We start from the raw sequence: 20,668 nt of genomic DNA on the forward strand, positions 1-20,668 counted from the left end.
ATGGAGAAGGATCTCTTATGGAGGACCCAAGTTCACTTAGCAGAACCCATGTCAGGTGGCTTGACTGCTTCTAACTCTAGTGTGAGGGGTGTTCAGTATGTTTGGTGTCTAAGGGCATCTGTATTCACACACACATACCCAAGTACACAATATACATAATTAAAATAGTAAACAAGCAAATCTTAAGAAAATCTATTGGGAAATAAAAATTGGCCCTGATTTAATAAAGTGTCTTTGTTATACACATTAGATTTTTGATACTGATCAGTTTAGTCCAAAGCATTGTTCGGCTAACCATGACCCAAGGGCAAAATCTTGCCTGATGTATTGCTATAAATAAACATTTTGAAACATAATCACTCCTGTTCATATATTTATTATTCTATGGCTATTTTTGAACTACAAGGATACATTGAGTCTTTCCTACAGTATCACATGACTCTTAAAGCCCCAGCTGTCCAGAGTGTGATCCTGTATAGGAACAGTTTCCCATCCCTGTATACCTTATCCGTTTGTTCTGTAAATACTGATTACTTTTCCTCTATTGTAGTGGGCTGCTGGAATCTGGTTGATTTCCTGTTAGTAGGTTTTCACCTTTAGAGGAAGTAACGAGAATAATTGGTTTGTATTTGAGCCTTATATGCATTTGGACTCGATTTCAGAGCTACATGGTAGCGTTGAAGGTTAGGAAAGTGCCAAGCAAGAAGCAGACATTTTCATGTTTTCTAAGTATATATGAGTTTGCCGAAGGAAGGATGGTTAGGGAATGCTACCTTCAGAGGGATGTTAAGTGTCACCTGAAGACTTTGGGAGTAGGTGAGATCTTTTCAGAGCGTCAGGGAAGTTCTCCTATCCAGCTACTTAACTGTGGGGTTGGATTTTCTCTGTAGATTTCTACTAAACAGCAGAATACCACAGGTCCCATGTAAGATTATGGATTTATCAATCTAAAAACATTTTATTTCCCTCCTTTGGCTGTTCATTCATTCTTTTAATAAGAAGTTAGTTTTTTAAAAGTATTTTCTCACATGTGTCTACCTTGTCTTTCACTGATGCCATGGAAATGTGTTTTCTAAGATCTGCTACTTGACAGAAACGGTACTCTGGCTGTAGGCTTTTAGATCTTTTCAGTAACCCCCAGTGACAAATCTTTGTTTACATAGTGCTTTCCATTGTTGAGGACTTAACTGGTCACTCACTGTATGAGTTCACAGCATGTAACGTTTGTTAGCGTCTCCTGCCAGTCCTGGCCTGTGCATCAGTTTCCTGCCATGACGCTTGGTGTGACCTGTGCCTCCATGATTGCCTGCTCAGCTTTCTGCTTTTCTCTAGTCTCTGCCTTCCATTTCTCCGCGTTTATCACCACCTTACATCTTTTCTGTTCTCTCCATTATCCCTGCACAGTCAGTACCTCTGCCTTCTGGTGGCAGCCTATTTCCCTTTACTGTTCCTCCTTTAGTAGAGCTGCACCTCTTCCATCTCCACTCTGCTCTGAGCGCCTTGTTGTCGGGTTGTTTTTGTCTCCTCAGCATTTCCAGTCATGCTGTGCCCAGTCTGTTTGTGGTTCTCTACTCTTTTCCTTCCAATATTAAAATCTCCTTTGTCTCCTTCTCTATACGTATTTATTTTTTGTTCCTTCTTGCTTCTTCTATTTCAATACTTTCCTAGAAATTATGAAAGTCGAAAGTAGATTTCAGAACAAATATTATCCTGGAGTATTGTTATCTAGTGGAATATAGCATACATGCAAAAAGGGCTGCATATAAGGTCCAGGCCATGAATACTACAGAAAGGAAATGCACAGTGAAAGAAACAGCCGCTTCTCCTAGAGGTCATGGAGGAGGCTGTGGAACCGGGGACATTGAACACAGTCTAAGTAAATCTATGGAGAGAGAAATTGGGTGACTTTCTGGTGGAGGAAGCAGACAGAGTAAGCAAAGCCACAGAGACAGTGTCATTTAGGAAAAAGTGGTAAATAGCTTTGCATGGAGGTGTGTGACTTGCATGAAGGAGAATGCTATGTATATGTAGCAGTGATATATGTCCCTGTGATGACTCTTCTCTTGCTCTGTTAATATAATTCCTCTCTTGCATTTCATCAGCAGCTATTAACATTTCTTATCATCCGTAGAACTGTGCTTTGTGCTGAGTTTTTTTTTTTTTTTTTGGTTCTTTTTTTCGGAGCTGGGGACCGAACCCAGGGCCTTGCGCTTCCTAGGTAAGCGCTCTACCACTGAGCTAAATCCCCAGCCCCTGTGCTGAGTTTTTAGTAGTGAGTGACATATTAAGCATTTGTTGTAGCAAGAGGAAGAAGTTTGTCATCACTTTATAAAGCTCCTTGACTTTTTCTCTGTATGATTAACCAATTCTGTCTTAGCAGGAAGCCACGAATAGTGTCGGTGGCTGCTTATGAAAGCACCTGTGCCATGGCCACTCACGGTACAATGTAGGATCACTTCTGCAGAGGAATTTAGGATGCACTTCTTATTGTAGTTTTCTTTGTCCAGCCTCAAAATCCTATTTTTTTTTAATGGGACAGGGTTCCTCTGTGTTATCCCTGGCTGTCCTGGAACTCATTCTGTAGACCAGACTTGCCTCACAGAGATCCACCTGCCTCTGCCTCTGCCTCTTGAGTGCCTGGTTTAAAGGTGTATGTCACCACCACTTGGCTTCAGAATCTTATTCCTGTGGTAGAGGAATTCTAGAAGAGTTTATTAGATCTGGGGATCCAGTGCAGGGCCTTGTGAAAGTTCCCTGGTACTAAGCTATACCCCAGGATGTAAATCTGTACTTTCAAAGTAGCCTCTTGCTCTGTCTGGTGGTATTTGCCTATAATCCCAGCTGTTTGCAATCATGGCAGAGGATAATCCTTTGTTCAAGACTAGTCTGGGCACTATAGAGGCCCAGTTCCAAAACATACAAACATACATACATATATATGCACACATACACTTGTGTATACACACATGCACATATATGCACACATACATACACATACATAAAGTAAGCTCTTATGCTCAGAGAAGTATAAGTATTCCTCTGCGTATGCTGGAAATATTTTTGTTACTTTCATAAAATTCATATCTGCCTACCTTTGCATTAAGCTGATAATGTAGTGTAAGATGTTTTAGTCCTTAGAAAAAAGTATGTGGAGCTGTGCAAAGTCTATAGAAACTGAATGTGTACCTTAGTTTATGGTCTCTTAATAGAGTTTTAATTAATAAAAATCTTTATTGTTTTGTGAGTTTAAATACAGTGCAGAAAAAGGAGGAAATATAGTATTTGCAAGCAGTGGTTTTTTTTTTTAAGACATGGATTATATAGAATAAATATAGAGTGGTCAGAGAGAAGAGGCAGACATTGTTTAGTTTATATTTTTCTTTACTTCAGGGCCTTTTGATTTGAAACAGATCTTAAAACTGCTTTGTAAAGAAAATAATTGCTTTAAGGAGAGGCCTTGTGTCTACTTTCCGATAAAAGCCAGTCTTCTACCTCCTTTTTAACGGAAATGCTGACTGAAGTGGTTGTGGAGTGTTTTTTGTTTTTGTATTTTTAAATTGGAGTAAAACTAGATTTGCTACATTTTTGCCATGATGCTATATTTAAAGTAGTAAATGAAATTGTGAGAGGCAAAGAAAGGCTTGTTTCATATTGACTCTTGTAATTTCAACTTTCACTTTTAGTTTTCCATACATATATTTTCATTTTCTGTGTGAGACTTCATTGATTAAAAATTAAAAGGCATTTCTTCTCCATAAAATTTATATGAAACAACTTATTTAAATATTCTTACATTCATTCGTTTTGACTTTGAAATGTTAACAGTTATTTTTAAAAGGGAGAACTGGTGCTCCGAAGCTCTTCGAATGAATATGTAATAGAGTTTGGGTTAGGTGTGAGTTATTGAGTGAGGAGGTGAACGATTTGTAGCATGCTAAGGATTCTGTTGAGGTTTTTGTAGCCAAATTTTCTCTCTGTAAGAGTATCTCTTTAGAAGCATTTTAAATACCCTTTTTACATGTGCTATTATAATTATACTATATCATTAAAGCTTACCTTTGCTTTTTGCAGTGGTTTTTGGTCTCAGTATCTCAACTTTATATTGTAGTTCTGGAGGAAGAACCAATGTGTAAAGAACTAAGTTGCAGAATTGGATGGCTTTTGCTTTTGCATCAGGATATATGCAGCTGCTATAAAAAGCCAAAGAAACTCAATTGCAATTTTATTGTTCGGTTTGATAGATTTCCTGCCACCTTTGTAGCAGGGAAGCTGTTTGTCATTGTGTGCTGTTTCACCAACAGCGGAACTAGGTTTTATAAGCAGTAATAGGCTTCTAGCAACTGCACTGGGCTGCTAAGGGTTTCAGACATGTGCCCAGCAACCTGTGTAATTTCATTGTAGTCTGTGTTTTCATCTTTAACGGTTTTTCTCCTTTTTAGAAGAGAGTGAAGTCTAATATAATTAAATAATGTTTTCATTTGGTATACTGAAATACTTTCACTCTTTAATTATATCATTTAAATTAAATTGTTCCATGTTATTAATTGTGAGAATGACCCAAAACCTCTTTTTAAAATATAAAAACTGAACTTCAGTCTTTAGACTGTGTATTCTATGTTACTAAAAGACACAGAATAGTGAACAAGTAAAAATTAATTGTACTTGAATTAAAAATGCAATGTGAATTAGATTGTGCTTACCTGGATGAATTTGAGTAAAATACTTAAAGGTCTTAGATTATTAGAGTACTGTACCTCCTATTAACAGTCTGAGAAGTGTTTAATTGTTCATTTCAGTCATGTTATAGACAAAACGGTAGAATAATCAGAGTAAAAGCCATCCATTAGGAAATTTCAAGAGGCAGCGAGATGGCTTAGTGGGTAGAGGTGTGTATTGCATAACCTGATAACCTGAGTTTGATCCGTGGGCTCATAGGTAGGAGAGAAATGGCCTCCACACGTGCTGTGGAGCGTGAACTCACATGTGATCATACATAAATAGAATGTAATCTAAGACATAAATGCCAAATGTTAAAATTTTTATGATTCACAGATTATTTGTATTTTATGCTTAATTGGTGAAGTAGCCTTAACATTAAAATTTTAAATAAAAGTACCTTTTCTTATTTCTTTTAAAACTTAAAACTAACAAGAAAATTAGAATGTACTCCAAATATATGAATACAAAACCTCCAGCGTTCAGCAAGCCGCTCAGTGTCCAGAGTTCTCATATGAGTGCTTTGGTAGGGCCTCAGGCTCACCGCAGTATCCGTGTGTAAGTGCTCAGCAGTGGTGCTCTGACTGTGTGTCCTTTATCTTTTCTTGGGATACATTTCTGCAGAAACTCCAGAAAGAGTTTCTGGAATGTTTTAGAATGTCTTATTAGTTACACTAAAGTGCTCACTAACATTTGTAGTAATTTATACTCCAGATTTGCGTGAAAGCACATGCTTAGATTTTTCAGGAAACTGAAATCAATCCCCGGAGGCTGTGCCTTCCCTGGCTCTTTCCCCCAGCTGCTGGGTAGTCACTGCCTTTTCTTATATTTTGTTTTGTTAGGTTTTGTTGTTGTTGCTTAGAAGCCTGCTCTTTTCTGATGAGAGACAGGTCTGGATGGGAAGAGTTCAGGGAAGGGAAACTGTAATCAGGATATATTGTATGAGAAAAGAATCTTATTTTTATAAAAGGGAAAATAAAATTTATGATGATTAATTTTTATTACAGTAGTAAAGATGATTGTGTTTTTTGGGCTTCTGCTTCCGTAGTGCTCAGATAAAGCAGTTTAGTGAGTGAGTATTGAAGAAGCTCACACTTTCAGAGTTGCAGTCCTAGCTTCTATTGTTCTGTTTCGTGGCAGTTTTCCTGTAGAGCCTAGGCAGACTTTTTTTTTTTCATTGAAAATAATTTTTTCTTATATTATGATCATGATTTCTCCTCCCTCATGTCCTCCCAGATTCTCCCCACTTCCTCACATGCCCAACTTCACACCTTCTGTTTCTCTTTAGAAAATAGACAAGCAAATAAAAAAAACAAACTAGACTAAATAAATCAAGCAAAACAAAAAACAACAAAGAAAACGGATGAGAAACATGTACACACACACACACATGCACACGCACATGCACACACCATAAAATCACAGAATCAGAAACCATGGTATATAAACAAAAGAGCTATAAAGTGAAATAATAGCCAAATAAAGCGTCATGAGACAAAAACAAATTCAAAAATGGCCATCTACTTCTGGACATGGCCAGCATGGCTTGCACACTCATCAAATCTTCACAAGTGGCCGTCAGTTGGGGAAAGCTTCTGGGTTGGGGATGGGCTTATGTCCGCTTGCCTTCTCAGCAACCTGCCTGGCACAAGGCTCTGCAGGCTTTGTGCATGATGCCTATGTCTTTGTGAGCTTATGTGTGTATTGGCACTGCTGGGTTTAGATGGCCTTGTTTCCTTACCGTCCTTCTTCCCTCCTGGTTTTTATAATCTTACACTTTGTCTTTGCCTTGTCCCCTGCGTCCCAAGAAGAAGGGTTTGGTGAAGACAGCCCCTTTACAATGGAATGTTCCGTGTCTCTCACTCTCAGCACATTGTCCAGTTGTGGGTCTATATATTGGTTACCATCTACTGCAGGAGGAGGTTTCTCAGATGATGGCTGAATGAGGCCTGATTTATAGGTATAGCAGGTTTGGAATCAATATACTGCTACATTCTTTTAGCAGAACAATAGTGTTTGGTTTTCTGCAGCTTTGTGGCCTGTCTAAGCCTCACATTCTTGGCTACCTGAGCAGTGTCAGGCATAGATTCTGTCTTATGGAATGGGCCTTAAATCCAATCGGATAGTGGTTAGTTATCCCTACAGCTTTTGTGCCATTACTGCACCAGCATATTTCACCATCTCCAGTTGTGTCAGGCAGGTAAGCACTGTAGATCACTGGATTTATAGCTGGGCTGGTGGTTACTTTGCTCCTCTCATAGCATACAGAGTACTTGCCAGTACTATGAACATTAGTCATTAGGAGTGAAGGCTCTAGGTAGGCAACTTTCTGGCTTCTCTATACTCAACGAGTTATGTAGGTATTGTCTTTAGCAACAAGGCTTTATTATCAGTTTGTGAAGAATAACCAGTAGCCTTGTCAGTAGCCTGAGTTGTTTTGGGGTTATCATGGGGATCCCTTTGGCCAACAACTTAATTAGCTATAACTCACTGCTGACACTGGAGAGTTTATTTTGTGAAAAGACAAGCCTAGTTGGGACTTTGTCTACATCCCCTCCCAAATTTGGTGATTTCACTTAGATTTCTTTTATATATGCATGCATTTTAAGAAGCTTCTACATAGTAGGTTTCCATACAACCCCCTCAAATGGTAAGGCAGACTGTGTGAGTGTTACAACTTGGATGGGAAAGGTATCCTGACAGTCAGGAGACAAGGAATACCACAAAGTCACACTGCACAACAAACTTTATACAAGAAATTCACTGGGAGGGGAGAAACCCAAAGGGGTAGCCGCCTCTACTCGGTTGAGAAGCAGCAGAGAACTGAGCAGAAGGCAGAATATATGTAGTTTCTTAGAGAGTAGAGCTTTCTAGGGTGGAGACTTCTAGGGTAGGGATTGGTGGGTTTTCAAGTCCAGAGCTTAAGCTTTTTACTTTGTATGACAGTGCTGGATCCATGTAGGGACGTCTGTTCTGGGGTTGGAACCTGGCAGTTGTAGGCCCTCAGGGGAGGCTCCTGGCCCTCTTGTGCTTCAAGGTCTTACACTTTGAACTCTAGATTCACCTCTCTCTGTCTCAGTAGTGCTGGAATTATGGATTTGTGCTGTCACAATCTGGCTACTGTATTATTTTGTCATGATTTGCCTTAACTTTGTGTGTGTGTGTGTGTGTGTGTGTGTGCGCGCGCGCGCGCGCGTGTATGTATGTATGTGTGTGTTTGTATGTGTGTATAATGAAGATAATAGAGTGCTCTTAAGTGTTTGTTAGTGATGGCAAATGTTTTTCAGTAATACAATATTGCTCATAAACCATCAGTTTGTTAGCTTTTTGTTAAGAATTGAATACGGAATCACCTATGAAAATGAGCTTAATTTAGTTTATTGTATAGGATATTATTGACTGGTGAACAGTTACCACTTAGGAGTTTTGGTACTTAATAGAAATTTGAGCACCAAGTTTATCTTTTGTTTTACGCAAATTCTAGAATATCCGCAAATATTAGCATATTTAGACAGATACTAATGATATTAGGGTTTCTCTTTAAACTACATACTCATGTAACATTGATAAGGAAATGTTGCTTAAAACATTTTATGAAAGGAGAACATTTATTTTGAATGTATTATGAGTTGTTACTAATAATGATGGTGAGCTTCAAAGTAAAGACAGCAGATTTGTGAGAAAAACATTTCCCTACCACCCATTTTATCTTATTGGCAATTGGACAATTGATAAAAGGTAGGCATGGCAAATACATGACAATTCATTTAAAATAAATTTAAACCTTTCATAAGGCTATGAATAATGAGTGAAACCATTAAATTTGCCTCTTTGATGTTATGTTAGACAAAGAGAGGAACACTGTGGAAAGATAAGATGAGCAGGCATGAACTCTAAGTAGCAGTTGTCAGACATTTATATACCTTCCTGTATCTGCTCTTTGCTCCACTACAGGGAGGCTGCCTCTGGGGGACATGTCTTGAGTTTCATGACTTGTCTCTTAAGACATGGGAGGGTAAGTTCAGAGGTCCTTCACATGCTGCTGTTTTTCAGTTCCTCAGCTCAAAGTACGTAAGATGCTTAAAGCACTATTTTTGATGGAGCACACTGAACTCTATCACCTACAAGCAATCTTTGTTAAAAAAATAAAATCAAACACAGCTCTTACATACCCAAGGAAAAAGCCCCAAAACTAAATGTAGTATTTCTAATTAAAAATTGATAGGAAAAGACAATATAATATATCTGTGTCCAAAAGACATGATCAAACATCTCACAGAAAATCTATAAAAATTACTTTAGATTTATAAAAAGATTCTAGACCAACTTATTATAAGGCTATAGTAATATTTTGAGCTAATTCACCAAGAATAATTAGGTGAAAGTTATAAAAAATATTGGTTATATTTGCTACATTTGAATTAAAAAGCAACAAACTAAGAATTTGTATCTATGTGTATGTGAATAACTGCTTTGAAATGATACATGAAAAGTTAATAGTTGATTAATTGCTTGATTGTTGTAGGATTTTTGCATTTGAAGTTGAGAGTGGTAGAAAGACATTTTTATACTGTATTTTTATATTTGAGCCATGTGAATTTATCTATTCCAAGATCACTTTTGGTTCATTGTATGAATGAGTGAAGGAAGGAAGGAAGGAAGGAAGGAAGGAAGGAAGGAAGGAAGGATGGATTGAATGAACAGTACTTATGATGTGTATCACTTGGTTTTCTTATTGGATAGTTTCCCTTTGCTATTCGACTTGTAATGTTATCTTCATAATACATTCACTTTAGAAGTTTCCTGAGACAGCATATACCTTATGTTTGTTGTCTCAACAGAACACTCTACTAGTAGAGAAGTCAGTTTTGAATATAGATATGAATACGTGCTTTGTATAAGGTTAGTCAGTGTTTATAATTAGATTTTACCGCTATGTCTGCTGCCATGTGTGATTGTTGAATGCTGTTCTATCGTTTTCTAAGAGGTCTTGTCTATAGTAGTAACCTTTTGACTGATGTACATTGATAATGATATCTCATATACAGTTGCATTGAAATCGTGTCTTATCTGTTATGGAAAACATTGTTAACATACAAATTAGAAACTAAGAAGTCATATTCAGCAAGCATTATATGATATAACACAATGAAAAGATACATTTATTTAAAGCAAAGCCAGTGCTAATTATGCATGCTAATTTTTTAAAAAGTCTAAATTTTTATGCGTTAAACATTATTGATGAAATAGTAAGGTAATATCTTGATTAATTTCTCTTTTATCATCTACTTAGTAAATCTGAGTGTCAAATAAATTGCAAGTAATGACAAAAAGAATGTTGCTATTACTAGCACATAAGTATCTGTAACAGGGAGTTATAGAAGTGCTTTCCAAACATTACAAACAGCTATAGATTAGCAATCAAATGATTGGGAAGATTAATGAGTAGTCTTTTAGCTGGGTAATTTAGAACAATATCTGGTCATTAATTGTAAATTATCAGTTTTAAGTCACAAATACCTTTAGAAAATCAGCATAAAAAGATAACAAGAGTGATAATTGTTTAATTACTACCCAGCTTTTAGACTATTGGAATAAATTAAGGGGAAATTAGTAAAACAACAAACTTAGATTTTACAAGCATTTCAAATCCTGAAGGTGTGTGCTTTCTAACCTCTGGTGGTGTTTGTTTGTTTTTTTTTTTTTAAATAACTTGTCTCCAGTTTAACATGGCAATAAGATGAATAGATCTGTACATACTCGAGGGGTTTCCAAATTATTTGATCTGTTCTTTCTTATAAAGGCTCCAGCTTTTGTATTGCACAGAAAAAAAAAGTGAACCAAAAGAAAGAGATACCATTTATAATGAGTTTAAACTTTGAAAGTAATGGTTGACCTTTGGGGGAAGATTGAAAATAACTTGTATCTATTAGCTAAGTGTAAATAAGCTTTTGTAGTTTATAGTTACATTTGGAGCTTCTATAATATCAAGAATAACTAATTTATTTAAATTTAAAAACTTTTTTCTGAAGACAAACGATAGAGAACTGGGTTTTCATGGTATTAAACTTCAAATTATTGATAGAATTTTAATTTTATGTTCTATAAATGGTACTCATGTACGGAGAGGATATTGGGTTGGAATATAAATAAATAGATAAATTTATAATAAAAATGCACCTCTTAACTGATTATATGTATTTCTTATAGGTTACTTTTGAAATACACAAAGAAAACCTTGCCAATATATTTAGGGAAGAGCAGGGAAAAGGTGATGAAGAAATAGGGCCGTGTTCTGCAAGTCTGTCTCCAGAAGGCACTGGTGTTACCAGGGATGTTGATGTTTCAGAGGGGCCTCAACACTCAGATCGGAAGGAGTCTCTCATCTCTCCTCATTTCACTACAAATAGTGATGAGAACTCAAGTATTGGGAAGGCAAGTTCAATAGATTCTGCATCCAACATTGAACTGCAGACACCTGGTTATGAAAAAAAAGTGGAGCAAGGAAATCAAGAGTTACTGGATCAAGCCGCTATGGAGGAAGCAACTACCAATGAGGCAAAGCATGCATGTGACTTAGAAGCATCTTCGGATGCAGTAGAACCAGTGACTCTTACCTCCACTTCTTCGGAACCAGGCAAAGATACAGTGACCATCAGTGGAGTGCGTGCTTCTGTAAGTTCCCCCTCAGAACAAGATGCTGCGGAGATGCCTGAATTACTGGAAAACTCTGGAGTAGAGGAAGAAGACGGTGATGATGATTATGTGGAACTGAAGGTAGAAGGCATAGAAGGCAGCCCTGCCGAGGAAGCTCGTCTGCCCGCAGAGCGCCAAGCTGAGGAAGCTCGTCTGCCCGCAGAGCACCAAGCTGAGGAAGCTTGTCAGCCCGCAGAGCGCCAAGGCGAGAGCGTGTCCGTAGCGGCCTCTGAAGGCAGAGAAGAGGTGGAAGTATGTGGTAATGGCTGTGAACTTCAAGAGGAAGCACCTATTACTAAAAGTCATAATGATCCTGAAACTGGAGATTCTAAAGAGTCTGGGTTTCCAACTGTGGCCACAGCCGGGTCTTTAGCTACCTCATCAGAAGTTCCTGTTCCCCAAACAACTCTACAGCCGGACAGTGATGAGATGCTGGGTGGAGGGGTGAAAACTGACATTGCTGGAGAAACTGAGTCAGTCAGTGACTGTGCTGATGATGTCTCTGAGGCTCCTGCCACTTCTGAGCAAAAGATTGCAAAGCTGGATGTTTCTAGTGTTGCTTCAGATACTGAGAGGTTTGAATTGAAGGCCAGTACGAGCACAGAAGCACCACAGCCTCAACGACATGGGCTTGAGGTAAATACAGATATTGTCTTAAGAAAAATGCATGCATGTTTTACTTGCATTTTTGCCTATGTGTATCATGTCTGTATTGTCTTTTTGGCATGAACTTGCATTGAGTTAAAAGCCACAATTGTGGATATTTGGTTAGTTCAATAGTCATATAGTTATATAAGTGTACATGTAAATACTATATTTCAAATGATTTTATAATATTTAACAGTATGAATTTATGACCATTCATTCATTTTTGTGATGCTGAGGATTGAACACAGGGTTTTGTGCATGCTGTGTAAATACTCAACCAATGATTATACTCTCAGCCCCAGTGTGAGTTATTAAATGGCAGCTTTTATTATTTTGACATATATCACCAAATATTACCACTTTTAACTTTAAAATTGGCATAAGTTTAGTTTATAAAGCAACTATAGGAAATGCTTGCTTTTTATTTTTCAACTAAGTCAGTTTTAGCACATTCCTTTTCTGGGTAAACCTGGACTATAAAATTACTTACCAAGACATGATTCTGGTTTCAAATTGAGAAGAGCCTGTGTGACTGAGAGGCACAGCTTTCTTTTTTACCGGTGTTTCACAGTGACATGTGGGCCAAGTGGTTGGATGCATATTATTGCCTACCCCTTTTTTTCTTAACCTCTGTTCCTCATTTCCTTCCTTTTCTTTTGGTTGTTGTTGTTTTGTCTGTTCTTCATTATGTTGACCTTTGTTAATTCTTATTTTAACTAATGAAGAATAATCTAGTTACTGTCTGGATCATAAACACTGTCATCTTAGCTAATATTCAGAATTAAAAACGGCTTGATTCCTTTGTGATATGCTACACAGTGGCAAGGTCTATAATAACGGCGCTATGCTAATTACTGTTGAGTTACAGTATTAGTATATGCCATGCTAACTTTGCTTTAAGTGTATGGTAAGATTTCTCATTAGTAATTTTGTTTAATTTTACTTTGTATAGCATTTGTTAGACACATTTCAGGGAAGCTAGTGAATTATTTGCTAAAGCCTTCTTTTGAAGTTAAACTTGCTTATTAGTTCTTAACCTTTTCTCTACCAGATATCAAGGCAACAGGAGCATCCAAGACAAGAAACAGCACCAGATACAGGTGACCAGCAAAGGAGGGACTCCAGGCCGACCATGTTTCGCATCCCTGAGTTCAAGTGGTCTCAGATGCATCAGCGTCTGCTCACCGATCTTTTATTTTCCATAGAAACAGATATACAGATGTGGAGAAGGTTCGTCTGCTCATATATTCTTTGTAGAAGACATGTATGAATTTTATTCTCTGTTTTCAAAGAAATGTAGTTAAACATTTTGCATTACCCCAGACATTTGATTGAAAAAGCAGAATATAAATTACTCTAGGTTAGTATTTTATCACATTTCCATTTATTCTCCATTCTATGAGTGAAATCTCTCTCTATACTACAAACCCAGGAAAATCCAAAATTTCCCATACTAAAAATTGCTCAAGGTTTGTTACGGTGTTTTTTCTAGACTAGAATTAACAAGAATGTTGGTATTCCAATGGGGCTTGTTATTGTAAATGCCAAAAAGTAGTTGAAATTTATGTACAGCATTGCTCATATATTTAATACAAATAATCTTATTTATGTTCTATTATTTTGCATTGTGTGATTTATAATTTTAAAAGAATCCAATTTGTTGATTTTTGTTTGTAAGTTGAGAGAATTTTATACTACCATGCAAGAAAGTAGTAGTAAAATTTGTTTTAAATAGCACAGACAGTGCTGTTTGCCTCCTGAGTTTTGACTTTTCAGTGAGCATAATTTCATTTAACTCTTCAATCCAGGTGTATAGTAAGTGTCTGTTTTAGCAGAGGCGCTATGCTCTGCACACAGAGAGTGTCTTCTGACAGAGCGGTTGGCTTGTTCTGAGAAGGTGCGCACCTCAGTATCTGCTGCACTTCCTGCCTCTTTTGAAGCAGGTGGTGGTGTACTGTGATTTCCTTTCCTTAGCTTCATCAGTAAACATGATTTATCTTTGGACAGCCATTCAACAAAGACAGTTATGGACTTCGTGAATAGCAGTGACAATGTCATCTTTGTTCACAACACAATTCATCTCATCTCTCAAGTGATGGACAACATGGTCATGGCTTGTGGAGGAATACTGCCACTGCTTTCAGCTGCGACCTCGGCCACGGTAAGGACTCCCTGTGCGTTAGTGTGAGTCGTGGGTGCTGTGTGCAGTGGGCTCTGTGCAAACAACTGCAGTAATCAAGAATGCTGCTTTCCCAGGCATGCGCTCACTTGTGAACAGTATGGTCAGGGTCTCCTCCGTACCTTCGTGGTTTGTTTGCTTTTTTTTTTTTTTTTGATGAAAATAGAATCAGTCTACTGTTGTAGATTTCCAGAAAGCCTGAAGTGGGAAAAATGTAGAAGGTTGAGGAATGTGTGTGATGAATTGACTGTAGATGTAGTAACCAAAGCTTCCGTTTTACAGCACGAGCTGGAGAATGTTGAGCCTGCCCAAGGCCTTTCAATAGAAGCCTCCGTTACCTTTCTTCAGAGGCTCATTAGCCTTGTGGATGTGCTTATATTTGCAAGTTCTCTTGGTTTCACTGAAATTGAAGCCGAAAAAAATATGTCATCTGGAGGAATTCTGCGACAGTGTCTCCGATTGGGTAAACTGTTAAGAATTTCATGTGACTATTTCAGTTATCCCCTCATTAAAGTACATTTTTTTTACATTGGAGAGGTGTGTGCTAACCATGTTGCCATGTTTGTGCACATAGTGGCTAACGTGTTTAGTCATGAGGTGGGCATAAGCAGCATGCTGCTGAGGAGATTCTGGCTAGCATCCACCCTTCTCTGTTAACTTCTGTTTGATCTGAAGTAGAGCTTTTCAGATATTATAAACCATGGGAAGATCTTCTCAGCATGTCTTTCATCTTGGCTGAGACCTAGAGTCTCCCGAGTACCATGAAATGCTGATTCTTTTCTCAGTGGGCATCATTCAAGCCCACATTTATTCCTGTAAGCTGGCATGGTTTATTGAGCATTTAACAAAACCACTGAGTCTCAGGTTCTGCTCTCCCGTGTTGAGGCTCCGTTAGATGAAGCGACCCTTCTCTTTGCATGAGCTTCCCTGTCTAGGTCTAACTACTGAGAGTTGGCTGTCCGACCTGCTGTGGACAGAAGACAGTGAGGAAAGAGGGTCCAAGACATGGAAGCAAACCGTCAGGAACCGTGGCTTTACGAAGACAGTAATCTGTAAAAAAACAGCAGCAGCAGTCAATTAATGGGATGCTTCCCTACATTTGTCAAGAATAAGTACTATAAACTAGTAAATATTCATAATTGGATTTTTATACCATTATAATTTTCATTAGAAATGCCACCGACCGTAGCTTTTAGATGATTTATAATTAAAAGTTCGTATTGTGCATTACAAAGTAGAGATGTGATTTAATTCCTGTCATTAGTGCTGATGTTTATATTGCAGTGACAGCTCTTTTGTTCTGTTGCCCATGAGGAGAGTGTAGAGCAAAAAAATAGGAACTTGATCTCAAATTGAAAACTATAATTAGTGCAGATGAAATCTAATATAGAATTGTCTGCGTGGGGTTGCTCCATCTGTACACTTACAAGGATTTCTACACTGAGCCGGCTGGGTACTGCAGTGCTTGAGTAGTTGCCCAGCACTGTGAAGCTGTAGGTGCAGTCATTTGAAGTACAGCAAGGCCAGCACTCCATTCCTGAGTGATGTCTGTTCAGCAGAACTCCCTGGAACTTTCTGAAGGGGCTGGAGGACAGTTTGTGAAACAGCACTCAATAAAGATAAGGTTGGTTTTGAGCTCGCAGTTGCAGTCGAAGATGGTGTTTGAACTTGTGATCCTCCTGCCTCCTCCTCCTGCTGAGTGCTGGAATTACAGGCATGTCTACCAAACATTGTTTACTGTTGAGGCGAGGGATTGAATCCCAAGTCTCAGCACTGCTAGCTGAGCTGCTTTCCTAGATCTTAGCCATAACAGAGAATAAAATTGGTCAATAAACACGAGGTAATAGTCTAGGGACATTTTAGGAATTTGCTCAGGGTAATCTATTTTGAATGAAGTGTAACAGGAATTGTATACCGAAGGTGATTTATATCTGTGCTATAACCTTAAATATAATTTTTTTCTTTCCCAATTTTTTTTTTTAAATGTGTTCTAGTGTGTGCAGTGGCTGTAAGGAATTGTTTAGAGTGTCAGCAGCATTCACAGCTGAAGGCCAGAGGAGAGGCAGCCAAAAGCTTGAAAGCAGTACACAGCCTAGTCCCTGTGGGGCGGTCTGCAGCAAAGGTGAGGCATGGAAACATGCTTATCTTCCAAACGAAGATCCTACACAGCTTGCTCATTTTAACACAAAGCTAAATAAATTTGACGTGCATTCTCAGAGTCACTGTCTTCTGTCAGTGTGACATTCAGACATGTGTGTTTAAATTCAGGGTAAATAGTTGCATGCACGTAATCTCGTCTGCTTTCCGGGTACTTTCCCCTGCTGCCATGATACTTCCTCATTCAGAGATGCCAGTTCCCACATGACTCTGTCCTCCATACCAGCTCCCACAAGGAAAGAAAACTTATTTGAAGAAACTGGGAGAAAATTGTTATGACATACTTTTTTGATGGTTTACTGTGTTCACTTATTTTTTAAAAATTGTTTTAATGTGTGAGTGTGTATTAATATTATTTATTTTATCTCTAACAGAGCCCAGTGGACATTGTGACTGGCGGTATATCTCCAGTAAGAGATCTTGACAGGCTCCTGCAGGACATGGACATTAACCGACTTCGAGCTGTTGTTTTCAGAGACATCGTAAGTTAATGTCTTTCTCTCAAGTATTCTCTCAGCTGGTGCATGCTGGTCGTTGGGCCTGAGGTACCTGAAGGAGAAAGAAGTTCTGTGACATGAAATTGATGGGTTCAACAGGCAGGCCTCGAAACCAGGTGGCTTAGAACTGATATAAAATCTTATATCACTTGATATGATGGTAAGCGGGGTTATCTGAATAAATAGAGCTCGTCTGTCAGAGTGAGAGAGCAGTGTACTGCAGCGTTGGACGGTTCCTTTATGTCTCTGCAAATCCAGAACCTTCCATTGTACTCAAGTGACGTCAAACGTTGTTGCTAGTAAATGACATCAGAATTCAAACCCTGTAGTCTTGCCTGCAGAATCTTTGCATTTAATGTAATAATGTACTGTCATCTAAAACTGTACTATTTTACTGAATAGTTAATGTTTCTTTCTCTCTCAAAGGTTTGTTAATGTATTAAAAGGTACATAATGAAGTGTCTGTTCCATTGGTATTTTAAGCTTTTATTTGTGTTTTATTTTTGAGGTAGGATTTTATGTAGCTCAGGTTGGCTTTCAACTTTTGGTTGCTCTCGTCTCTTCAGAGCTGTGACTATAGTCACATGTCTTACTGTCCTTTTGACTTTTTAAAGATTGAAGATAATTTCGTTTTTAGCAGATTTTGATGTTAAAAATTTTAAAGTCTTATAAAATATAAATCTTAAATAGAGTCATTTGTAATGTCTTCAATCCTGTGAATATTATCTTTAGTAAGTACTTGTTTGAACACATGTATATTTGTATTGGGTACTTTAAATATGAACTCATATGAAGTTTTGTGAGTATCATTTTTCTTTGTCCTTACTTTTGCTCTGGTATTTTAGAGCCTTCTGTGTTCTTGACTAGGTCTTAGTACAAGTTTGTGACTTGGAGTGTTGTTAGCACACAGTGGTTTCTGAGTATTGACTGAATAGCACAGTGCCAGATGCAGTGAATATCTGATCTCGTTTATAGTTGTGAGGAAGATGGTAACATTAGATCTTTACTGTGCTAGCAGGCACACAGTAGAAAGAGGTAGAGGAGGGAAGTTAAGAACTTTTGTAATTTGATGGGATGAATGAGGATTTTTAGTAAGGCTTGAGAAATCAATAAGTGACTAAGAAAACCACGTAAATGATTTGCCTAATGGTCACGTCATCAGTAGTTATAATACATGACAGGAAAGGGATGTTTAATAAAAAAGGAAAAATGTACATTTATCTTTCCTACCAAGACTAAGAAACCCATACCTACAAACCTATGAAATGCAGTAGATGACTAGAAATACTGGAAATGTGTCTAACAACTCATCAAGCAGACCTGCTAAGGGACAGTTTGATATCTACCTTTTTTATGAACTGGTACCCAAAATTTCTTGCAGTAGTTAATTTTTTTATTTAATTTTTTATTTTTTGAGGATTTCATATATGAGAACAGTAGGTGATGATTTTCATTTAAGTTTTCATCTGTTTTCTCTGCACAAAGCTGAAGGCCTAGGGCCAGTGCCGCTTCCCGGGAGAAACTTCAGACTTAGAAACTTACTGAGATGCACATTTGATATTTTTAAATTTAAAATAATTAGGTTAAACCTTTTTTGAGGCACTATCAGATGTGATGTGTGTAGCATCTTCTTGTACTGGATTCAGAGGTCATATGCATGCAGGTCATCTATAGAGCTAGGGTGGCTACCTCTGTGCCTCAGTTTAGTTTGTCCTTTCCTTTGAGGAAAATGGCTTACATTTAGTCCTGACTTGTGTTTGTTTGTGATATTTAAAATGTTCTGGTGGTTCCTTTTCCATCCCTTTCTCTCTGTGATAGCTTTACTCTTTCCTCCTGGATGTTTGTTCTGGACATGCTGGGTATCATAGTGCAACATTGCTGTGATATTATTAAGTTTATATGTTTGGATTTTTATGATGAAAAGGAGAAAGAATCAGTTACCTTTGTATTGTGATAATTACTATTTGAGTTGCCTTTTAAAGCATGGTACAACATGTCTCTTAAGATTGAGCACTCAATTATTTTTAAAATTGAATTGGGCTTTCTGTTTCTGTGTTTGTATACATTTACATTTAATGTTATTACTGCCAAGAATATGTTTGGCCTTGGTGAAATGTATTTTAGAATTATTATATTTAGTAATAAATTATTATATAAATTATACATTTTTTCTGTGTCCATTGTGAAAATCTTTTATATTTAAATGTTGTAATGTGAAATAAGATTAAAATGTTAGTACTGGCCTGAACAGTTGCTTTTTTTTTTTTGCCTCAGGAGGATAGCAAGCAAGCACAATTCTTAGCTTTGGCTGTTGTGTACTTTATCTCTGTTCTGATGGTCTCAAAGTATAGAGACATTTTGGAACCCCAAGATGAAAGGCACAGTCAGTCTCTTAAGGAAGCTGGTAGTGATAATGGAACTGTATCACTTCCTGGTAAGTCTCCATGGTTTATTTTCTGACACCCAAAGTTCAAACAAAGCCTTACTTGATTCTGGAAAGTTTGTGTAAAGTGAGACCATTCCATTTACTAAGAGCAAAATATTTTAAATATGTTTACTAATAACTCTTCAATTTTTATAAGTATACATATTGTATAATTATTTACAATTGGGAGATGTGGTTTGCACTGTAAGTGATCCATCTAATTTAAAGATAGGAAAGTGTTATTCCTAGTAAGTAAAGAGTACAAAATTTTTACTTATGTGTTTGCTATGAAGGGTAATTCAGTCTTTTACATAGATTTCTAGGAAATTGTGTAAACAATTAATAGTAATCACTATAGTTTTAAAAGTAGCTTTTAGCAAGGTAGTAGTGGCAGGTGCCTTTAATCCCAGCACTCAGAGGCTTATGGATGTCTGAGTTTGAGGCCAGCCTCTTGAGTTCCAAGACAGCCAGGGCTACACAGAAAAAGAAATCCTGTGTGGAAAAACAAACAAACAAAAAATAACCAACCAACCAACTAAACAAACAAACAAAAGGAGCTTTCAGTTACAGAAATGTAGGTAGAGAAACAGCGTTGATAGTTACAGAACTAGCAGCGCTGAGAGGAACAGCACCCACAGGTTCTCATCAGTATTAGGTTGTTGTATTCATGTAGATTTGAACACACAGGAAAGAAAAGACTCCACCTTCTTGGAGCTTATCTCCGGCAGGAGGAGACAGAAAATATTTTTTAATAGACAAATTTTATGGTATTTTAGAAGGCAATGAAAGTAATAATAAATAAAATGTCAGGCACGACAGGAGAGATGGTTTATGGACTTTTCTTTAAGAGAAATGAGCAGTCATTGGAGTGTTGAGTACAGAGTTATTACTGACATGTATTTTAAAAATAACACTTTGAGGCCAGTGTTCAGCTGATAAAAGCATTTGCTGTGAAACCCTGATGATCTGAGTTCAGTTCCCAGAACCCACAATGGAAGGAGAGAACTGACTCCTGTACGTTTCACTGTGTCTTCCACATGGGCAGCATGATATGTGCAGCATGATTCAAATGTGTGTATCTATATATGTGTGTGCATATATAAAACATGTATATTAAAAACACAACGATAATAATAAATAACATTTAAAAAATTAAGTAGCACTTTGGAATCTGTGCTGAGAATATACCTCAGAGGAGAAGAAAAACTAGTGTTTAGTTCTGTGGTGCCATGTGACGTAGTACATTGAAGCTTAGTAGTTTATAACGGCCTTCATATTTCATGATTTCTATGGGTGTCATCTGAATTGGACATGGTGGGAATGCTCATCCCTGCTTAGATGTTTCCCGAG

General features: G+C 37.6%; 1 protein-coding gene across 5 annotated transcripts in view; it reads left to right on the forward strand.

Moving 5' to 3' along the window:
• Lrba (LPS responsive beige-like anchor protein) overlaps nt 1–20,668 on the forward strand; it is a 581,207-nt gene that overhangs the window by 112,712 nt on the left and 447,827 nt on the right. For all 5 annotated transcript variants that reach the window (XM_039102651.2, XM_039102649.2, XM_039102652.2 and 2 more), the window contains 7 exons: nt 10,927–12,048; nt 13,112–13,290; nt 14,068–14,221; nt 14,522–14,702; nt 16,234–16,361; nt 16,771–16,878; nt 19,168–19,327. In XM_039102651.2, the coding sequence (XP_038958579.1) occupies nt 10,927–12,048; nt 13,112–13,290; nt 14,068–14,221; nt 14,522–14,702; nt 16,234–16,361; nt 16,771–16,878; nt 19,168–19,327 (2,032 nt within the window). The remainder of the gene's footprint in view (nt 1–10,926; nt 12,049–13,111; nt 13,291–14,067; nt 14,222–14,521; nt 14,703–16,233; nt 16,362–16,770; nt 16,879–19,167; nt 19,328–20,668) is intronic.

Source organism: Rattus norvegicus, chromosome 2 (genome assembly GCF_036323735.1).
Source record: "Rattus norvegicus strain BN/NHsdMcwi chromosome 2, GRCr8, whole genome shotgun sequence".
Classification (NCBI taxonomy): Eukaryota; Metazoa; Chordata; class Mammalia; order Rodentia; family Muridae; genus Rattus; species Rattus norvegicus.